The 21,316-nt window shown below is 32.1% G+C and overlaps 1 protein-coding gene across 1 annotated transcript in view; it reads right to left on the minus strand.

Annotated features, from left to right (window-relative positions):
- Positions 1-21,316, minus strand: part of LOC126735622 (nephrin-like) — a 1,136,035-nt gene that overhangs the window by 749,465 nt on the left and 365,254 nt on the right. The window contains exon 6 of the mRNA XM_050439679.1: positions 20,051-20,189. Within this exon, the coding sequence (XP_050295636.1) occupies positions 20,051-20,189 (139 nt within the window). The remainder of the gene's footprint in view (positions 1-20,050; positions 20,190-21,316) is intronic.

Genomic DNA, 21,316 nt, shown 5'->3' on the forward strand with positions numbered 1-21,316 from the left:
TTACAAGTTTACTTTCGATTTGCATTAAGAAGCGTAAAAAGATGCGTAGCAAAAATTGTGTATCATGCGTGTAATGTTGAGTCAATAGCGAACATTCTGAATTCCGGATATTCCGAAATAAAATGCTCAGATGCGGATATTTTAATTATTATGTTGGCTAACATGATTTACGTACAATGCAATAGCAAAGTTTATATTCAAACACGGGTTTGGAATAAGCAACGAATAATTGACGTTTCGGCGTTGAATGAAATGTTAGGCGACATAATGTGTCAATTTCTTCCAGGATTTCATGCTCCAGCGGGCCGCTATTTTAATCCCACATTATTTCGTAAGGGAAAGCAACGTCCTTTACTGATTTTAAAGCAAAATTAAGTTTTACAAAAAGCATTCGATCAAATTGGATATGAAGACTGTGATGAAACCGCTGTTTTCTCGATCCTTGAAAAGTTCATCTGTAATTTGTACCACTTCCCATTGCTGAGCTCCGTAAGTGATGCGCGATTCGCCTTTTTCTTAAAAACCTATAAGGTCAACGATTTGGATGAACCTTTCTACAAAAAAAATTATATATACAGAATTTTGATTCATCCACTTTACCTCCTAGCCAGACTGAATTAACGCAACATTTATTGAGGATCACAATATGGAAAAATGCTCATAAGAAAATTCCATCATAATTACTAACTAAAACTTGCGGATGGATATTTAATATCCATCCAATCCTACTAATTTAGTAAAAGGAAATTATCAATTTAAATGGTTCGACGGATCACAGCTGCTAAGTACAATATAAGATATTATTGATACTGGAACAAACGAAAGTAATGTGTTTTTCGACAGAACATATAACTTTTCTTTTATATTAAATGACTAAAAATTATTTTGCTTTGTGCTTTGTTACAGGCGATGAAGACCTTAATGCAAAAAGCAAATCAAAAAAGAAGAATATGGCGAAAGCAAAGGAGATATCACGTCCGAATCGAATTCCAATTGCGAATGTAACTAAAAACGTAATGTGCAACGCACTTTTTAACATCATCTGCCACGGCCTTAGCCCTCATTTTTTGTCTGTCATTTTGTTAATAGCTTTTGAAATGTTTAAACAAAATACAATAATTGCAAATAAATTAATGTTTGCATTCTTTAGAGCGGTCTGCTGGCGAGTTAGCACCTCGCATTTTTTTACACTTTCTAAAATATAAAACCAAACTTTTTCCCGCCGAAAATTCATCCCTTTTACTGGATTCGCGCCACATTTTTCAATCTCAGATATTTATTTTAATATTCGCCTACACTGATACTATTGTTTTCAATATAAATTAGCCATGTTGCTGATGCGGGCACCTTTATGTAGCTACCTCTTAAACTATGACGCCTGAAATTAAATGCAATTGATAGATACCAGCTGGAACCATGTTACGAGTAACAACACTAGAACAGGGCGAGTCATAGCTTTGCTCAGAGGTGATATTACATATAAGGTTAAAACTGTAGTGTCTGATAGAGGTTATGTTTGGTTTCTGTCTGTTATGCTTTCCACGGGTGGTATTTAATTTGTGGTAGTATTGTGTGTAATTGGTAGGTAATTTGTATTCAGTCTTGTATCATTTACCCTAGAATGAAGTTAACGCTGTTAACTTAACAGCATTGCTGCCCTTCGCCATGGATAAAATAAAGGCTTTTTTTTAATTTACTTTATAATATCAGTATTAGGTAGGTAATATTTTTAAATTATAATTATTGTATTTTTTTTCTTTTTGCTTTACATTTCGGTTGTGACTTAACTCTTTGAAGGCGTACTTCTGGAAAACTGGGGGGTGAAGGCCGGTACATGTCTCACTGGAAAGTAACTGAGATGCCCTGTTTATCCTAGATTAACCTAGACCATCTAGAAAGTATGAGTCATCACATGCTTAAAACCTCAGCAGTACCATCGATCGTAGGTATTTCGCAAGTGAAGTGGAACGCAAAATTTAACAGGTTAATTGTATTGTGTAAATTTATATATGTAGCATATTTTAGCAAAATAAATATACAATATTACTTATTTGCTCTATCTTTTGAAAAATGATTTCCAATGATACCATAGAAAGCCACATTTCAGAAAACTCTTCTCTGTTTACCCAGAAAAACAATATTTTGGAATTATTATTATTACTTAAATAAATATGGAACATGATTTTCATCATTTTGAAGGCAATAATAAAGCCGACTTTCAAATTCTTCACGTACATTTAGAAATGTTCCTCTGGATATAGCACGGCATTTCTGAGTTATGCAATGCTTAAGTTTCTAGTAATTCAGATTTCGTTTTAAAAATCACAGCTTTTAGGTGATCCTACATAAAAAAGTCATGAGGTGTTAGGTCCAGGGATCTAGGTGACCATACTTATCTGAGCTTCTAGATAATGTATCATACAGCGTTATAAAAGGTGTGAATCTGACAAGAAAATTTTAGGTGTGAATCCGCAAAAAAAAATGATGCAGCAAGGGCGGACCCAGGATTTTAACTAGGGGCGGGGCAGCTCATACCTGTTTCGAGAAGATGGTCGGTCGGGTATTTAAAAAAAAATATCATGAAAATTGTCTTTTGTTAATTAGTTTGATTGGCACAAAACTAAATATTATATATATATAATAATCATAATATATATGTATAATAATTTAACAGTATTCTTTGCCGAAAATTTGTCTATGACAGTCAATAAACTCACTGCTTTCTTTTAAATAATTGCGATGTATGGTCGTCAGACATAAACCTATAAGCCTTTCTTCACCCACGGTGCTTCTAAGCCACGTTTCAGCTTTTCGCATCATACTAAAGGACCGTTGTACGGTCGCTGTGGGATGTTGCTTAAAATAATTAATGCCTTTCAAACAGCAGAATAAAAAAATTTGGCTTCGTTGAACAGATCAACAAAAAAATACTTCTATGTTCCTTAATTGATCATCTGATAAAGCCTTCTTTAGCCATAAATTGTGTAAAAGGTTCAGTTCTCCGGTGATATCCAGGTTATAAATTTCTTGGAATGATTCTGCGTTCTTGTATAAGTCTGTAATGCTGGTTTTGGTCTTAGTCATATACAAGGGATGTAGCTTACTTAAAGCAAACGCCGGAGTATTTTTTGGGAGAATCGAATATTCAATGATAAAATAGGTAAATTAATGTATGTTATTATCAGAGAATGCGGCCAATATTCGTTATCATTGTCTGATGACAGATTACTTCTATGTATTTGCTTGTGAGCAAGACGTGGAACTGAAATTTCTATGTTCAAATCCATTGCAACAGCTTGCGCTTTTTGAAACATTTTATTACTTATTCTATCAGGAAACTCGCGGTCATTTCTGAGAATGTACTTAATATTTTTGATGTGTTCCCCCACCGAGATCATGTCGATCGATTTAGCTTGCAGTGCGCTAACAACTGATTTTGCAACGGCTGAATGCAACTGATATGCTGCAGATTTTCTGGTGGCATAATTTCTCTCTACGGACAACGTTTCTAGAGATTTTACAAGCTCGAGTAATTTTAAGAAAACTTTCTGATTGATTTATATTTTTCGGACCATCTCGTCTCACATAATCGTAATAGGTTTGGAGCGCAGTTTCGACGTGTAGTCGATTCTCTAAAAAACGTTATAACATCCTTAACAGTAGCGACAGTATTTCTAATTTCTGGCACTGCGTTCGAATCATTCACAACAAAGTTAAGTCTGCGACTTGAACAATGAAAATATAAAGCATGAGGATATTTATGTTTAAAAATGGCTTATACGCCACTCAGCCAGTCATCGAATCCAAACCCTACGCAATCTTCGGTTGGAAGGTTAGACTAATCAATAAATTGTCAATTACTTCGGCAATTGCTGAAGCATTTTGTGCTTTTAGTTCAACGAACTTTTTTTACGAAATTTTTTTCTGATTTCCCTTTTGCTTTCGTCGTAGAATAGCACGCCTATTGACAGCTGTTCTTTCCCAGCTACGTCTGCTGTTTCATCAGCTAAGACTGCGTAAACCATGGTCTTCTGAATCTCACTTATTATATTCTTCTTAATAACTTTGCCACATAAATTTATCAATTCGTTTTGTATTTTTGGCAATATGTAAGCTGCATAACGACGGCACTTTTCCAAGTGACTCTTTAATTGGTTGTCCCTTGAATTAATTCTCAACTTCAATTAATCTAGTAAAACACCCTCAGGTGTTTGTTTTCGCCTAAGAAGCATATCATGTGTGCAAAATACTATACAAAAAATAATTGATGATAATATTTGGCTGTTTTTATCGATTGCTTTTTGGTATCCACTTCGCAGTTGGATGTCTACAGGAACATTTTTAAGAAAATTTTTTGCAGCATTTGTCGCTGTTAGGTGAAGGTTGGTCGGTGCATGCTTTCGGCAGTCTTCATGCATATTTTTAAACTTGGGATCATATATGGCCGGACCATAAATATTCCCAAAATTCCTCTCACAGTGCCGATCGGCGAATGGAACAAAACACAATGCTTACAAAGAACACCTTTTAGTCGCGTATACCATGGGGCATATTGATCCAACCAAGCGTGATTAAATTTTCTTTTCGAATGGCTTGCATCAACATCGTAATTTCTGGGCGGGATCCAATGATTTTACAATAACTCCCTCTTCTTTTCCGTCGATAGTTGGGTAGCCAACCCAACATAACGACCCAGATCATTTTCATGATAGCCATCGTCCACTATAATTTCAGGATCTACGTTAATGTCATAAGTTTGTTAGCACGTCGATGGAGACGAATAGTCGGAGGAAGATATATTTACAGGTTCTGCTGAAGAATGTGACGCTTGTTCAATGTTAGCATGCAATGATCTTAGCATTACATGAGTAATTTTATCATGGTTGTCATTTTCATCGCTTCCGCTTCCACTGCTACTTTTTTTTACTCCCGACCTTTTATTCTTTTTTCGCGTGTTGTCCCTAAAAAATGGATACATAAAATTACTCTTACGGTATTTAGGCATCCATTTAAAAGAGTAGTATTTTCAGTCTCCAATTGTTGCGCAGTAAACGTAAATTAAATCTCGTGTCGCTGCAAATAAACTATAAGATACTATGACTTATGAAATATTCGCTCGTATTAAACTCCGAACTGAATTGAATTGTATTCGTTGTCTCGTCGAACTGAATTGCCTTGCTCTGCCTCACGATCCCGTTTATATATTTAAATATTCCTGCTCCGGAAATACGTAGAAAATACTTGACTCTCGACTCTATTTCCGTCCTTGTCTCATCTTGCTATCACTGTCTCTGTCAGCTAGAACGTTCTTCGTGGTATTGCTATTCAATAGAAGATGTTGCTATTGACCGTATAAATTGATGCTATTTCAGATTTCTCTTATTCTCTTTATTGGAATAAGTACTGTCGTCCATAACTAGAAGGCTCTAGATGTTGTTTTCTCCTAATTATATTCGGCTTCAATCCTAGATGGCTCTGATTGTCTCGTCGAGAGCGGAAGCTACGAGATGCGACGGTGTCGTCGGAGATTTAAATTATATTAAGTCGCTAACAGTATACTATATCGAATGTTGTAAAATATTTAATTATAGATAAGAAATTAAATTAAAATATCTGAGTGTAAACATATTTTGTATAAAATTTATTTTTTTTTTGTATAAACACTTCATTCTGCGCAGAATAGGAAACGTTTAATTCCCACTTGCCAGGAAAATTGACGTTTATTCTATCTTCTAGGGGGTGGAACGCCCCTGTGTTGCAGTTTTATTATAGTTCCTCGCTTGTCGCTTCAGCGAGCTCTCTCTCCTATCTCTCGCTCTATCTCGTTCTCTATTTTTCTGAGGATACGCAGAAAGGGTACTGTCCTTTTCCTGGTTTCTTTAGTTTATGTTAAGTCAATAGATTTAAAATCAATATTTTTATTGTAAGCTCCAGTAAGTGTTATAAAATAAAGTATTTATAATTCCTGGTACTATGTCATATTTTATAAAATACTATGTCATTTTTATAAAGATTGTAGGGTAAATTAAGCAAATTATTTACAATCAGATCTTTCATAAAAATCAGGGAGGTCTTTACTCAGAGAAGTAAAGCCCAACGGTATATAGGAACATGGAAAGTTCAACAGTTACATTTTTGGCATTTTACGATATTACTTTTGACTCTTCATGTTACAGGTATCTACTGTGCCCAGACTGGTTATACTTGCGACTTTCAGAACGCACATTTGTCACTTAGATTCCAAATAGTAAGCAATATGAATGAGTATATAGATTTGAGGTTTTTATTAAAAAACGCAAAATAAAAATTAAACATTCGTTCAATATTTAAAAAAAATACAAATTTTAATCGGTCTAAATATGCTTAATTTTTTATTTAGCTCTCATTTCAAAACATTTCTCTGCTGCTTTTTTCTCTGCCTCTTTAATGATCTCTTACAAAATTAGTTTTTTTAACTGTTACTTAAAACAAGATCTAGATTAATAATAATAAAACACTAAATCAAACAATTTGACATTATTTCAGGATGATGGATATTAGACGAAGAAGGCACTTATATTTCTACATACTCCATGTCTTAATTATTTAAATAAATAATTAAAAATAATTCCTATATCCTTCAAATTCTTTAAGGTAAGTGCTTTTAACGGCCAATTCTAGGATGATTTGGACAGGATTGTGATTAAGTTTATCTGGTAAATTTTAAGAAACCCGTAATATTAAAAAACTCAAATGCCTATATGATAGATCAAAAGTAGTGTTTTAATTTATAGTTTATAACATCTGTGAGAAACTACGTTGTCAGTCATTACAAAAAACATAGTAGATACCAGTAAATACATTAAAATACTCATTAAAGTAAATTTCAATCATCGATGGCCATTGCAATCAAAAATATTTTTATAAAAATAAAGGCATCATCGAAAACTTAATGGCCATCGTTAATGATAGTAATAATCGCTAAAGTCAATTACGTTATTAAAATCTACTTATCGATAAACTTCAAATAGTGGGTGCAATGGTAAAGTAATTTTTAATAAATACTCATTAGTAAACACGTGATGGCTCTATCTAGTGATAGTGAAAATGTGGTCAAAAATAACAGGGTCATTTTCTTAAATTATCTGAGATCATTACCATTGAGTATAATTACTAAAAATATTATAGCCATATTAAGTTGATAAAATAGTGGCTAAAAACTATAAGGTTTTATTAAGAGGCTCTTAAGAACACTTATTTTACAGTCTTTTTACGAGAAAACTGAAAGGAAAATGATGGCTTAACTGGGTCAGTACTATTTTTATCATTAGATCTGCAGCATTTTTGTCACTTAGCCATCACTTACTACCGTTGCTGGGAAGTATCTTACTTTTCTAATAAATTAATCGTTCGAGTGAAATTGAGATTCAATTTTTTTATACCTGTTTAATCTGTTTATAGTTCCATTCAGCGGTAAAAACCATCTTCTAATTATTTATGTATAAATGGAACTAAATGAAGATAAAACAAATCTCTAATATCGGCTCATTACCTACATTTTATTTTAATTCCACTGTGAAGCTAATAATTCCAGGTCTATTAGAATCACATTTCATCAATAAATTTTAAACTCTTCCTAAGCAGGTACTAAAACTGGAGACTGTTCGAAAATGAGGAGAACCACTTATATCTTAATGAATATAGAAAAAATTACATTAGCAATTTGTTTGTTAAAAAAAAATTAAAAATACAATTTTACCAAGTCTTTAAAAAGCTTAAATTATTATGTAGATTTATACTATAATAAATAAAGCGCTATTGCAATCTTTTTTTTTAATATTTGTTGCAACACTAGTTCTCGTCTGTCCAATCGTATCAACTCGTCCATAACTTAAAATCAGCAGTTTCAGGAGCAATCAGTATAATATTTGCTATTTATTTTAATGCGCGGTTATAATATATTTGCCTTTGGCCAAGAAAAACTTAAATAATTTACTAGTTATTTTAACCTTTAACCCGTAATATTGGTCTAATAGACAAAGCACGTAGAATTTCTGCGAATTACGAAAACATTGTAGGGTCTACGTGGACATCCTACACATATACTCCCACTAGCCTATGCTAAGAATAGTGTTTTAGTATCGCTTTGACTCTTGTAACAGTTGCGTCGCATTAAGGGTAAATTTCAAAACATACAGGTCTAAGGGGCCAGTTATTACCATCTATGTAGTTTTTATAAAAGTTTTTGCAATTGAAACAGATTGCGTACTGACGAAAAATAAGGTTTTTTGTACTTTGCGTAAAAAATACTTAACTTCTGGTTAGGGATAGGTCTGTAGTACGTATTAAAGCAAATGCGTAAATCTAACTGACCCAGATTTTTCTAAGTAACCTTCCGAGAATAAAGATTCATATTTATCTGATCAAAAGGCTGCAGATGTTATAGATAATTCGGACGAAGATCCAGATAATGTTATTTAGGAAAGTAAGGACTACGAAGAATTGTGTTCAGGCAATGAACTTTTAGAACTAGATGAATAAGCAACAGCACACAAGATCCGACGATCCTTTACAAGCAGAAATGAACATATTCCAGGAAAAACATAGTTTTCAGTAGCAAGCGAAGAAGCCTCCCAAAAATACCAAAACCTGAAAACATAACACTATTACAGAGTTTCCGGGTTTACCGGCATTAGCAGGATTCTGGGAAATAACCTGACTAAATCAGACATTTCGATTTTTTTAGTAGATAATGAAATGCTTTAAGAAATTGTAACTTGGACAATTATAAAAATTGCTGCTATGAGAGAAAAATTGTGCAATTTCAATACCTCAAGTTACAGACACACTGATATAGTTAAACTAAAGGCTTTGCTTGGACTTTTCATGCTATCTTCAAACAAAAAATCTTCCCATGAACATATGCTTCAACTATTTTCTGAAGATCCTTTATGTCGCCCAATATTTAGAATGATAATATCTTTGAATTATGAAGTCACTTTTCTTTTTTAATTTCAATTTTTATGTATCCTGGTCCAATAGGCCATATGTTTCAAATTTGTACTTTTATACAAATTTATGTTACGAAATTTTTGGATTATAAAACTGACTCTCTCACTCTTTCTTCCCGCATCTCAAAGGCCATTTCGATATGGGCGAGTTGTACATTAATTTCTCAAGATTTTCTAAGGACGGGTCAGTTTTTTAAAGGTTAATTTCATTGAATCAGCATCCATTAAAAAAAATTATTCATATTTTTTGAAAACAAAACTTGTTTTTAATCAGTGTGTCAAAATGACCTCCCCCTCCTCCCCTTTAAGTTTGATCATGGACTTTTGGGACACCCAAACACTTTTCTGGTATTATCGAGTTTAATTTACATGCAACTTTATGTAATGAAATAGTATAATAGTGTAATTTCGAGCTTTTTACACGCTATGTCAAACTTGTCAATGAAGATTTGTATAATCCGTCTATAGAATTTTTTATGGAAGTGAAATTCACATAAAATTTGCCACATTCAACACTACTTTTTTAAATTTCCATAAAGCTAATTAAACTAGTATTTCTGCGGCATTATTAAATAATATTAATAATCTCTTAAATAAAGCAATACTTAATAAAATGTATTTTATTCTACTCTAATAATAATAGGAAAATATATTATAAAAAAAATTTTAAAAATACAAAAATTTAAGTGAATTTTAATGAATTTAACTTGTTGAGAAATAGGTCAAAACGTCTAATAGCTGAAGATAATAACAATTATATCATCCATATTAAAGATCGCATTTCTCACGATTGTAAGCTAGTTTAGCAATATGTTGGGCTTAAGCAAAATGGTATAAAGTTTCCTACCGAGATGTTCTATTTTGCGACTAGTTAAAGCGTTTGTATTTTGTTTATCAGGTACTCTTAGAGCACGTTTACACCAAAATGAAGGTAAAGCCACTACTTTCCATACTCTGGTACTGCTGTCCCTTGAAATTTCAAAATACAGAAGGTTCCTTCAGGAGTTCGCGAGGTTAACCCCAACAAAAAGGATGGAAACTGATAGTGTACCGGTAATATTTGTTAAAAATGCACAACTAATATTACTTTTTTTCTTAGAATATTTAATCAATCTATGTTAGCAGTTATCTAACTTTTGCGCCTTATCAGTCCTGGATATGATATATACATTGATAAATTTGAACGCGTATAGAACAAATTGTTAAAATCCCTTTCTTTTAGAAACTATATACAATATGATAATTTTGCAACTCTATGCAATGCGTTTTTATATAACATAGTTAATGCTGATATCGATTTTATTACTATCGATTATACCAACAGCTATTTAACTAATCCTTTTAAGAAATCCTTATGATTGTATGCTACTTACACATCATACTACATTGCACAACTTTGTAAATTCACCAGTAAACTGTTGAGATCTGATAATATCTACCCTTGTTATGTCAAGAAAAAGTAGTCCGGTAATTTGAAAAATTCTATTATCCCAAAGATGCTGGTTATACACTTTTATAGAAGGTAAAAGGACAAAATCTGCAGGCTACTGGCTGTCAGGAAAATTATGTTTGGAGTTAAGAAGTTGAATAGCAAAAGCCGATTTGGTGACTGTGATATCGGTATTTTTAAATTTATTATATTGAGCCTTGTGCTCGCTAATCCTAGTAGAAATCTTTCTACCAGACTGGCCGACGTAAACCGCAGGGTACTCTTTACACCTAATCTCATAAACCCCCGGAGAAGATAGCGGCGGTAGTTTATCTTTAGTTTTAGTTAGATGTCTTTTTAATGTATTATTGGTTTTAAAGCTGGGGTTATGCCAAAGGGAGAAAAAAAGGCGGGATAGTTGGGACGAGATTGGTCCAAAATAAGTAAACGACCTAAAAGTATTATTATAGTTTGTTTATTGTTGGATTAAATTAAATCATAATTTATACTTGTTTACATACTGAAAATACATTTTATATATAGGTTTAAGAGGGAAAAAGTTACTGACTGCTAATTGCTTAATAGTAAGGAATTCTTTTTTAAAAGCTTCTTGAGAAAAGGGGATGTTCTAACATCTGTTCTAACAACCTTCTAAAGTTTGTAAAACAAGGAATGGAAAGCAGCAAATTTATGTGAGGACGGTGATGTTGAATTATATTGTATAATATTATCTGTTGTTGCTTGTTTACGGAATATTTCAAAGCAAAGGAAATTTGTAAGCTCTACTTCACTTCCATTCCAAACCAGACAGATATCATCCATATACCGTTTATAAAAGAAGATGTTATTTTTAAAATTACTGCTCATTATTTTTATTTCTAAGTTACTAAGAAATATTTCAATAAAAAATGGTGATAAACAAGAGTCAATTGCAAGTCCTTCATTTTGTTTAAAAAAACGGTTGTTCAATTAAAAAAAATGTTGATCTAACACAGTAGAAAGAAGCAAAAGTATATTTTCTACCAAGAGTCAATCAAGTGTCCCCCTGAGAAGCTCTTTGACTAAGACCAGATGATCAGCCGGTGGAATGCTTGGAAATAAGTTTTTCACGTCTAGCGAGACAAGCTGGCTTGTATCTGGAACGTAAACATTCTGAATGCTCTTGGCTCTTTCACTGAGTTTATTACAGAATATGGCGCTTTGAAGTTTGAGACATTTCTAAGAACGTTATTAAGCCAACATGATAACTGGTAACAAGGGGAGTCAACAAAGGAAAGCACAGGTCTAATTGGCATGCTCGTTTTATGGAATTTTAGCAACCCACATAATAGAGGTGTTTTAGGGTTCATGGGGCATAGTTTTTGTTTAGTTGAATTAAAATATTCTAAGGTTACCAAGGTCATGTCTAAGACTTTTTTAAATTTATTAAAGATTGGACCTATGGGAGCTTTTCCGACCCTTTCGAAGTAAGCACGATCCCTGTTGGGAATGCACTTAAATAAATAAACGCCGATTAGTCGAATCTGTTAAATTGACTAAATTAGTAATATTAATAGTTTACTTTGTTTTTTATCTGCGGGGTAACAACAAACCGTGTTATTTTTAGACTCAACGTTTTCTCAGAATTCTAGCCGTTGGCTGAGTGGAATTCACCGGTTTTCTTGATGTAAACAGTTTTTACGTTTTTTCGTCTTAGAGCATATTTAGTTGAAGACACATTGGTTTTATTTTGTTGCATAATGCAATTGCATAATTGCAAAATGTTTAAAAGAAACTCTTAAAGCTATATTCTTTGATTTAGAACTAAAATAGATTTAGAATTGGTATCGACGTTTTTAATTAGGTATCTTTTTATATTGTATTTGGTATACATTTTTTATTGAAATTATATATCTTTTAATTCTTACTAATTTATTATATGAACACATTCTTTAGTCGATTGTATTTTTATAACATATACAATATTACCAATGATAGTAAAAATCTTTATTTGGGAATATTAAAAATCGATTTCTTGTTAAGTTTTTATTTGTTTTTTCGTTTTTTGTTTAATTTTATTAAAATATAATAAAATAAATAGACTTAAGATTACAAAATTATTAAAGTTTTATCAAGTTTTTATTATACTTACTTTTTTTTAAAATTTGTTTTTATAATTTGAATTTAAACTCTTTAATAATCTCTATAAATAATAATTGTCTTTGGTAATATATATTCTGTTTTGGAATAACCATACACTTATAAATTTACCGTGTTATTATAGTATTTTATGTTTTTTATTATATTTTTACTTGATTTAATAGTTTATATTTTAATTCCATATTGGTGCTATATATACATATATTTCTGCCTGCTTATAGTGATAAAAAAAAACTCCTTCTCTTAAGTATTTAGTGTGCTGTTTAGTGATAAGTTAACCTTCGTTAAATCTGCAGTCGATTCTCTATCAAAAATAAAACAATAATCACTTTTCATCCTTTAACCATTTACTAAATATTTAGACACTACTGAAAATACTTTATTTCTTTAAAAAACCCCTCTAGTAGTAGAAGTAGTAGAAAAGCATATTTATATGTATAATGAAATATTACATGATTCCAAGTGTGGGATAGATGGAGAGTGTCTCGGATATTGCATCCTAAAGAACTTAAAGCGGCGAAAACATAACTAATTTTTCTAAAACTGTTTTTTTTTGGCTATGCAATGGGAAATATTTATTCTAAAAAAGTAAACAAAACTTTTAAAAAAGGAAAAGTATTGGTGAATCTCTTTAAACAAGGTTGGAAAAAAATAAAAACGATTTAGACAAATTCTACTTGCCTAGCAAGGAAACGACAAAATGCAGCTATAAATATAAACATGAAGAGCGTTTTGATTTTCATCTTTGGTGAGAATGTCAGAGCATTTTATTTTTTACCGAGGTAATAAATTTAAGTAAGAAACATATTATATGCTGCGTTTTGCGTAATAATGAAAATTTTTCTATTAAACAATTTTAGGGATTAGGGTTCAAGATAACAGGAAATGTGAATGTCTTTTGCTGTGAAAGAACATCAGATCTTTGAAGATTGATTTTAAATGAAGTGAGTTGTCTTTCAGAGTGAGGGAAGAAAATCCAAGAGGGGCCTTGAAACCATAAGGGATGGCTTACTAGATTTTTAGGAGTTAGACCTCTGCTAGCACAATCTATAGGATTTTCACTAGAAATTATGAAATACCAAAGCACATTTAAAATAGGTTCTTAAAAATAACTTACATGCCTTGCTATGAATTTTCCACTTATGGGGTGAACTAGCTTACCTTGTCAAAACAGCTTGTGAGTCGGTAAAAGCTAATATTTCATCGATTGAAATTAGTTTACTAATAATATCATGAACCAGTTTTATTATTAGATCTAAAGATTACAAAATGGGGAAGTCTTTATCTTAAAACGAGATAAAGACTTAAACATCACCAAAAACATATTTCAAACATATATCATTGTGATGTTCTGTATCTGATGATGGCTGTTTACACAGCCGACATGCATAATATATTTAACTAAATGTCCTACATGCATTTTTCTGGGAAATAAAGACTTCCCCGTTTTGTAATCTTTATATACACATTCTTCTACAAAATATGGACTTCTATTCAACTATTATTAGACCTGTCAACAACGTTGCGTCCAACAATTCTAGCCGAGGAAGGCTGATTGTCTTTAGAGGGAAACTCTTGTCCATGATCAACAAAAACTTAACAGAATTATCTGGCAATTCAATTCGAAGATAAACTGCACCTTCATAGCCTCATTTAGAAGAATTACAGAATCCTAAGAGTTAAATCTGTTGTACGTTTTTTGCAAAAGAAAATCTGGGTAGAGACACTTGAGATAACGAGGGCGATCCGAAATTGGTTTTGCAGGTATTTCATCCCAACCTATTGCAGAAATCTAAAGACATTGCATATTATGCATTGCTAAGAATGTGATGGAGGAAAGGAAACACTAAGGATCAAAAATACTAGCAATTTATGATAAAATAGTTCTTTTAGTGTATGGTTTGGTAAAAGGGCTGTACGAAAAAGAAAAATTTTTGAAGGCAGGGCTTTAAAGAAGACCAAAAATTTTTATATTACTGGTGGCCTCTTTATCGAAATTAATTGGAATTTGGCAATCCTCAGAAGGCAAAGATAATAATTATTTTGGGTGGTAACTGGCCCATTTATTAAGCTGAAATCCGCCAGTTTTAAGTATTGCTATTCTTTTTCCTGGAAGGCTAACACAGACTCCAAACTATCATAACCGCAGCAGACGTGGCCAACAAAGGTATTAGCCAGGAGAATCTTTGATGCCTTGCGAAATCGAAAACCTTCTTGTTTTGCAAGTTGTTTTCCTCATTGTTTAAATGGCTAAATAGAAACTAGAAATGTCTCCAAAAGTAATAGGAGTATTTAGGCGATATTCTTGAAGAGAATCATTTATCTTGAAATGCCATAATATTTGGTAATTTCGATGTTCATGGATTACTTGTATTAGAAGATATTGTTAAATATCAGCAAGAAAAAATTTGGAAAAAATGTAAATAAAAACGTAATATGACAAAAATTTTAGATAGGTTAGTTTGCAATTTTGGACGTGGAAGTAATGTGTCATTAAGGCTTATTTCTTTGGAACCCGTATCAGCGGCATTAACTTTCCGGAGCTCGCGCGTGGACTTACTCCGCAACTATTTTATTTTGTCGTTTATTTCGACAATTGACAACCCGCAGCGCTGTAATATTAAGTATCTTTCTATCCCGGGTTCTCCTACAGTCAGTGCTTATTTGTACGTTGATGTGTGCGTTTATTGTCAAATTATAGCCACTGCGGACTGTGAGTCCGCGCGCGAGCGTTCAATTTAAATATTTTTATGTGTTTTTTTTTTGTTAAACTTGTTGTGCAATGGTGAGTGTTAGCTTTTATTAATAAAATTTAAGATAGATTATTATTATTTGTACACTTTTATAGATGGCGTGCTCCTGGAGTCGAGAGGAGGCTCGTTTGCAAAAGCTCATGCAAGAATGTTTGGAAGAAGATGATGAGGAGCCAAAGAGTGATTTTGAGGACCAAGAAGATGATGGAGAAGAAGACAATTTAGAAAGGCAAGATTTGGATAGTGATACCGAACAAGAAACTTCGGAGACGGAAGCCACTGATGAAGTCGCTAGGGGAAATTACCCTGTGTTTATTGGCAAAGATGGAACTGAGTGAGCCAAATATATGACGAAAAGAAATGTGAAAACCAGGGCGGAGAACTTGATAAAGCATCTTCTAGGGGTAAAAAGACCTGCGAAAGACCTAAAAAGAGAAATTGATATTTGGAAGCTTTTTTTTACAGACGAAGTACTGAATTCGATAGTCGAAAATACAAACAGACATACTGCCATGAGTAGAGGCAATTACCAACGTGAAAGAAATGCAAAAGACACGGACATATTAGAAATACCAGCACTGATTGGATTGCTTTATTTATCTGGGGTATTGAAATCTAATCGACTTAATATTGAGGAAATATGGACACAGAATGGTACTGGCATCGAGCTTTTTCGACTAACGATGTCCCAATGTCGATTTCGATTTCTGCTAGATCATTTACGTTTTGATGATTTGGCAAATAGAGACGAACAAAAACAGACTCACAAGCTAGCCGCCATCCGGACAATGTTTGATACAGTTGTTGGTAACTTTGATTCAGCCTATACACCTTTTGAATGGCTAACAATAGAAGAAAAGCTAAAAGCATTTCGGGGGCGTTGCAACTTTAGGCAGTATATACCTAGCAAACCCATTAAATATGGGCTAAAAATATTTGCTATGGTAGACGCCAAGACTTTCTACACCTGCAACATGGAGGTTTACATAGGAAAACAGCCTGAGGGTCCATTCCAAGCGAGTAATTCTTCCACTGCAGTGGTGCAGAGATTGTGCCAGTCAATAAAAGGAACCTGTCGTAATATTACAGTTGACAACTGGTTTACCAGTATAGAGCTACTCAATTCCCTTCAGTCCGATTACAAGCTAACTTTATTAGGTACAGTAAGAAAAAACAAAAGGGAATTGCCACCTGAATTTTCGAATCCTTTGGGTCGTCCACTTTTATCGTCCATGTTCGCCTTTCGTCATAACTGTACTTTAGTATCATATACACCAAAAAAAGAAAAAAAACGTGCTGCTTTTATCAAGTATGCATTTTGACGATAAAATAGATGCTTCTACTGGAAAACCAGATAAGATGTTGGACTACAACTCATCTAAAAGAGGTATTGACTGTGTGGACAAGCTATGTGGGTCTTATAATTCTGCACGTAATACAAGAAGATGGCCCTTGGTTGTGTTCTCTTCGTTACTCAATGTAACGGGAATAAACTCTTTTGTTGTTCATTCAATGAATAATAATGAAAGTATACGACGAAGAAAGTTTTTGCGATCTTTGTCATTTCAATTAGTGGAGGGCTATATTCGCCGTCGAATGACGCAAACTATTCCTAAGGCTACGCAGTTGAGAATAAAAGAACTTTTCGGACTGGAAACACCTACACCTGAGCCCCTACCAGCAGGACAACGTGGACGTTGCTCATACTGCGATAAAAAAAAATAGACCTTCTCGTTTTTTTTGTGTTGAATGCCACAAATGTGTTTGTTTAGAGCATTCACTTGTTATTTGTCATGAATGCCGCTCAGAATGAAACACATTTTTATTTTTAATTACTAGAAAGTTTTTATGTGTTGTTAAATGTTTATTTTAATTTTTTTTTGTAGCAATAAGTTTTGTTTAAATGCCAAAATTAATGTATTTGATGAATAAAATCTTAAAATAAATAAAAATTAACTTTTATTGCCAATAATTTTTAGAAATATGCACATTTGAAGGCTGCGGACTCTGAGTCCGTATGCGAGCGTCCTTTCCAAAATACTTAGCGCGAGCTCCGGAAGGTTAAAGAGAATATGAACCTTAGCATTACTTTTGTCTAACTTCATAACTAACTGAAGGCATAAGGCTCATACAAGCATGGTGCAAATAGTTAAATTCGGATAAGCTATATAATTTAGGGGTTTTGACTAAACGAAGTTCCAATAGTTTAAATTTCGATAAGCTGCAAAAAAAAGTTTTACGTAAGCAACAGGTAATACATGTTCAGAGCCATACATTAGTTATTTTTTTACATCCTTTAAAGGATAAAATTGCACAAGAATCTGAACACTTTTACAATTCAAATTTAGAATACATTAAGAAAATGCTTTTAGACAACAATTACCCACTCTCACTAATAAAAAAAATACTCTACAAACCTAACTACTAGCGTAAGCAGTAGACAATAACTAGCCATAAACGGTAAGAAAATATTTTGCACTTTACCGTAGGACTAACAGAAAAACTAAAAATGACCATCAAGAAATTTAAATTCAATTTAAAATTTAATTAAATTAAGTTTTAATTCAACTTTTAATAACAAACAAATAACGGTAACCCAAACATTATGCAACACCATAAAAACTAAGTATTTCTCAAAGTTAAAAGCGAAAACAAAAAACTCATTACAATCAGATATAATTTATCAGATTCCATGTGATAAATGCTACATAGGACAAACCTCGTGATACTTAAAAGACAGAATTTGAGAATACAAAAATTACCAAAAAATTGATGCTCGACCAGACCAACAAATGAACTACAAAAAAAGAATTATTTCAGAAATGATTCACATAAGAAAAAATCATTGGACCGATATAGACCGCCCTAATTCTGCCTATTTTAATATAATATACAAACTATAACAAATATTGACGTTGCGAAAACTCCTCAATGCAGCTGGAATAACACCATCTTATTAAAAAAAAAACAAATAAACAACAACTATCTACTGATAAGAAGTGTGTTGGTATATAATGCACTATTTACACATAAAAGAATTAAAATATTTTACTGCGATTAATTATATTTTAAGAGAATTGTATATATCCTTGTATTGTCTAATGTCACGTACCTAAAAAAGTTTTCTTTATAAATGTTCATTTCAATTCATTTTTCTTTTGACTCCAACATATTGAATTGTACGCATTTTTTTCTCTCATTATTGTAATATCCGTTTTTTGTAGTATCCGTAATTGTAGTATCCGTTTTTTTTCTCTCGTTTGTATCATAAGTGTGTCTCTAACGTTGGTTGTATTAAAATTAGGAAAATCAGTTTTATTTATTTTAATTTCAATTATATTTAATTTTTGTAACTATACAGACACTTTTTTTTCTGTTATCTTAATTATTATTGTTATTGTATTTTAGTGCGCCGAAGATGTAAGTATATTTTGCGAAACATCAGCAAATTTGAATAGGCTTTGACTTTTATTTCATTGAGCCCTAAACCCAACAATATTCCCAGCGATATAGTATAAATAACTTCGCCAAATAACAATATTACAAATTATTGGATAAAGGATATTTAAGATATTCTCGAAAAAACATTTTTTTTATTTAAGTTTAGCACCATGTATTTTAAATCATCTGTCAAATTTATTGTACATATACCCATGTAACACCCTGTGTACCTAACTACATTTATTTGGAAATAAACTTCTAATATTTTTGTGTGATTTAGGGATTTAAAATAAAGAGCATTAATTTTTTTGTTTAACTAAGAAATATACAAACAAAATTTAATGGACAAAAAACTGCATTTTTGATAATTTTTCTCAAAAAACAGTAAAAAAATCCTCAAGAATATTGATTTAGGTACGGCTTAGGAAGCCAATAAGGAAAAAAAAAATTAATTATACTAAGACTTAAATCTTATTGTATTAAAATAAATAACTTTGCCAAATATCAATAAAATTACTGGATAAACAATATTTAAGATATTCACGAAAAATATTTTTTTAATTAAGCTTAACACCTTTTATCTAGTTAACAAAGGCGTTTTAGACACTTTTTTTTAAACTTTTTGTTTTAAGGGAATTTAAAGAATCATCTTTCACATTTATTATTTTTATTTTTTATTAATAGAAAATAAATTATTTTAATTTTAAAACAGAACTAATAATTAGCAATAAGTCTTTCAGCCGTTAAAAAAATATATTAAACATCGCTATTTCATATTTTTTTAAAACTGGTTTAAAGCAAAAAAAAACCAAAGAAAACCTTTAGGCAATTAATCTTTAAGGATAAAGCGGGCGATATTGGTATTCAGTTTAGCAAGCAACGGTGATTTAAGTAAAAAGAATTTTGAAATTCCTATTAGAACTTTTAAGGGTCGTGGAAGTTGCACTTTTAGCTGATTTACCTAGCTGTCGGCAAAAGTGGAAGCGGTGGGTTGCTCCCAAAAGAAAATGTGGTTACTTAAATTAAATTTAAAACCACACTCAGAGGATTTATTACATGATTTTAAAACAAAAACTGATTAAAATTGTGAAACTGAAATAGGAAAATAAACCTTCCAATTATAAATTTAATTAGAAGTTCGTAAATCTCTTTTAATAGTCGCTTTCTCTTAATATCCTTTTTTCCTAAATAAATATATCTTACCAAGAGCAAATTGTATTTTCCACACTAAAGCACAACTTAAGTTGACGAAACAACATAATTTTATAATTAGTTTTAAATTGATCTTAGAAACTTACCCAAGGGTTTGCAATTAAGTGGCATTCGAAGTAAACATCAGCTCCCTCATGAATGCTTTCCCTGTTAAGTCCGTGTCCAAGAGTCATGTTGACTTTCGGAGGATAAAGAACCTTTAGCATCCAGATTCGTTGAATTTCACTGAAACATAAATAGGAAATTTCTTTAGCAGGGGATAAACGAAATTTAATAAAGACCTGTCAGAATCTTAAAAAGTTCTTGTTATCGCCTCACGTAAAAGGAAATTGAGAATCTGAAACTTACTAAACAAACAATACAAAGGGCACAAAATTAAATAAGGAAAATAAGAAAAATACAATAGGTTCTGGCTACGGGAAAGCACAAAGTAAAGACGCTTGTCTTATTAACTTTCTTAATAAGAAGAAAATCCCAGTACTGAAAATGTAGTTACACCTTTAATGAAGCGAAAAGTGTAAAACGTGGTATATAAATATAGTTTTAGGGGTTATATTAACTTTATACAAATTAAAATATTAAGCAATAAAAAAGAGAAAAAAATTATCTATAGTTTTATTTATGCAAGTAAAATAATTTGAACTGCTGAATATTTGATCTTCTTGTAAATTTTAGAATATAGTATGTTTGAAAAATACTTCAATACGTCGCGTCGCGTCACTTACACTACCGCTCAAAAGTATTTGCCCACATACGACTGTCTTAAAGTTATAACTAAAATTAATAAACCCATCAGTTATTCTTATGAAACGGTATATTTATAACAAAATGAATATAAACAATAAATTTTTCAATTAATTAAATTTAAGAAAATCAAATTTTGGATTCATCTACATGTCCGCCTCGATTTTTAATAACAGCTTCACAGAGTTTCTGTAGTCTTCTAATTAACTTGTCCAAAGTTTCCTGAGGTATCTTGTGCCACTCTTCTTGGATGATCCTCCACAAGTCTTCTTTTGATGTGGGGCATGATTTTCGCACTTGTCTATCCAGTTCATCCCACAGTAATTCGATAGGATTGAGGTCCGGTGATTGTGGGGGCCATACCATAACTCTCAGAAGATGTTGCCTTTGTAATTGACCTAAATATTGCTTGCATAATTTCGATGTGAGCTTGGGGTCATTGTGATGTTAAAAGATGAAGTTTTCCCCAATTATTCGAGTACCAGAAGGAAGTACATTGTCACTTAAAATTGTTTTGTAACCCTCTTTTCGAAGAATTCCCTCTATTTTAATTAGATTGCCCACTGCAGATCCTTCGAAACAACCCCACACCATCACCGAACCACCAC

This window comes from Anthonomus grandis, chromosome 4 (genome assembly GCF_022605725.1).
Source record: "Anthonomus grandis grandis chromosome 4, icAntGran1.3, whole genome shotgun sequence".
In the NCBI taxonomy this organism is placed as follows: domain Eukaryota; kingdom Metazoa; phylum Arthropoda; class Insecta; order Coleoptera; family Curculionidae; genus Anthonomus; species Anthonomus grandis.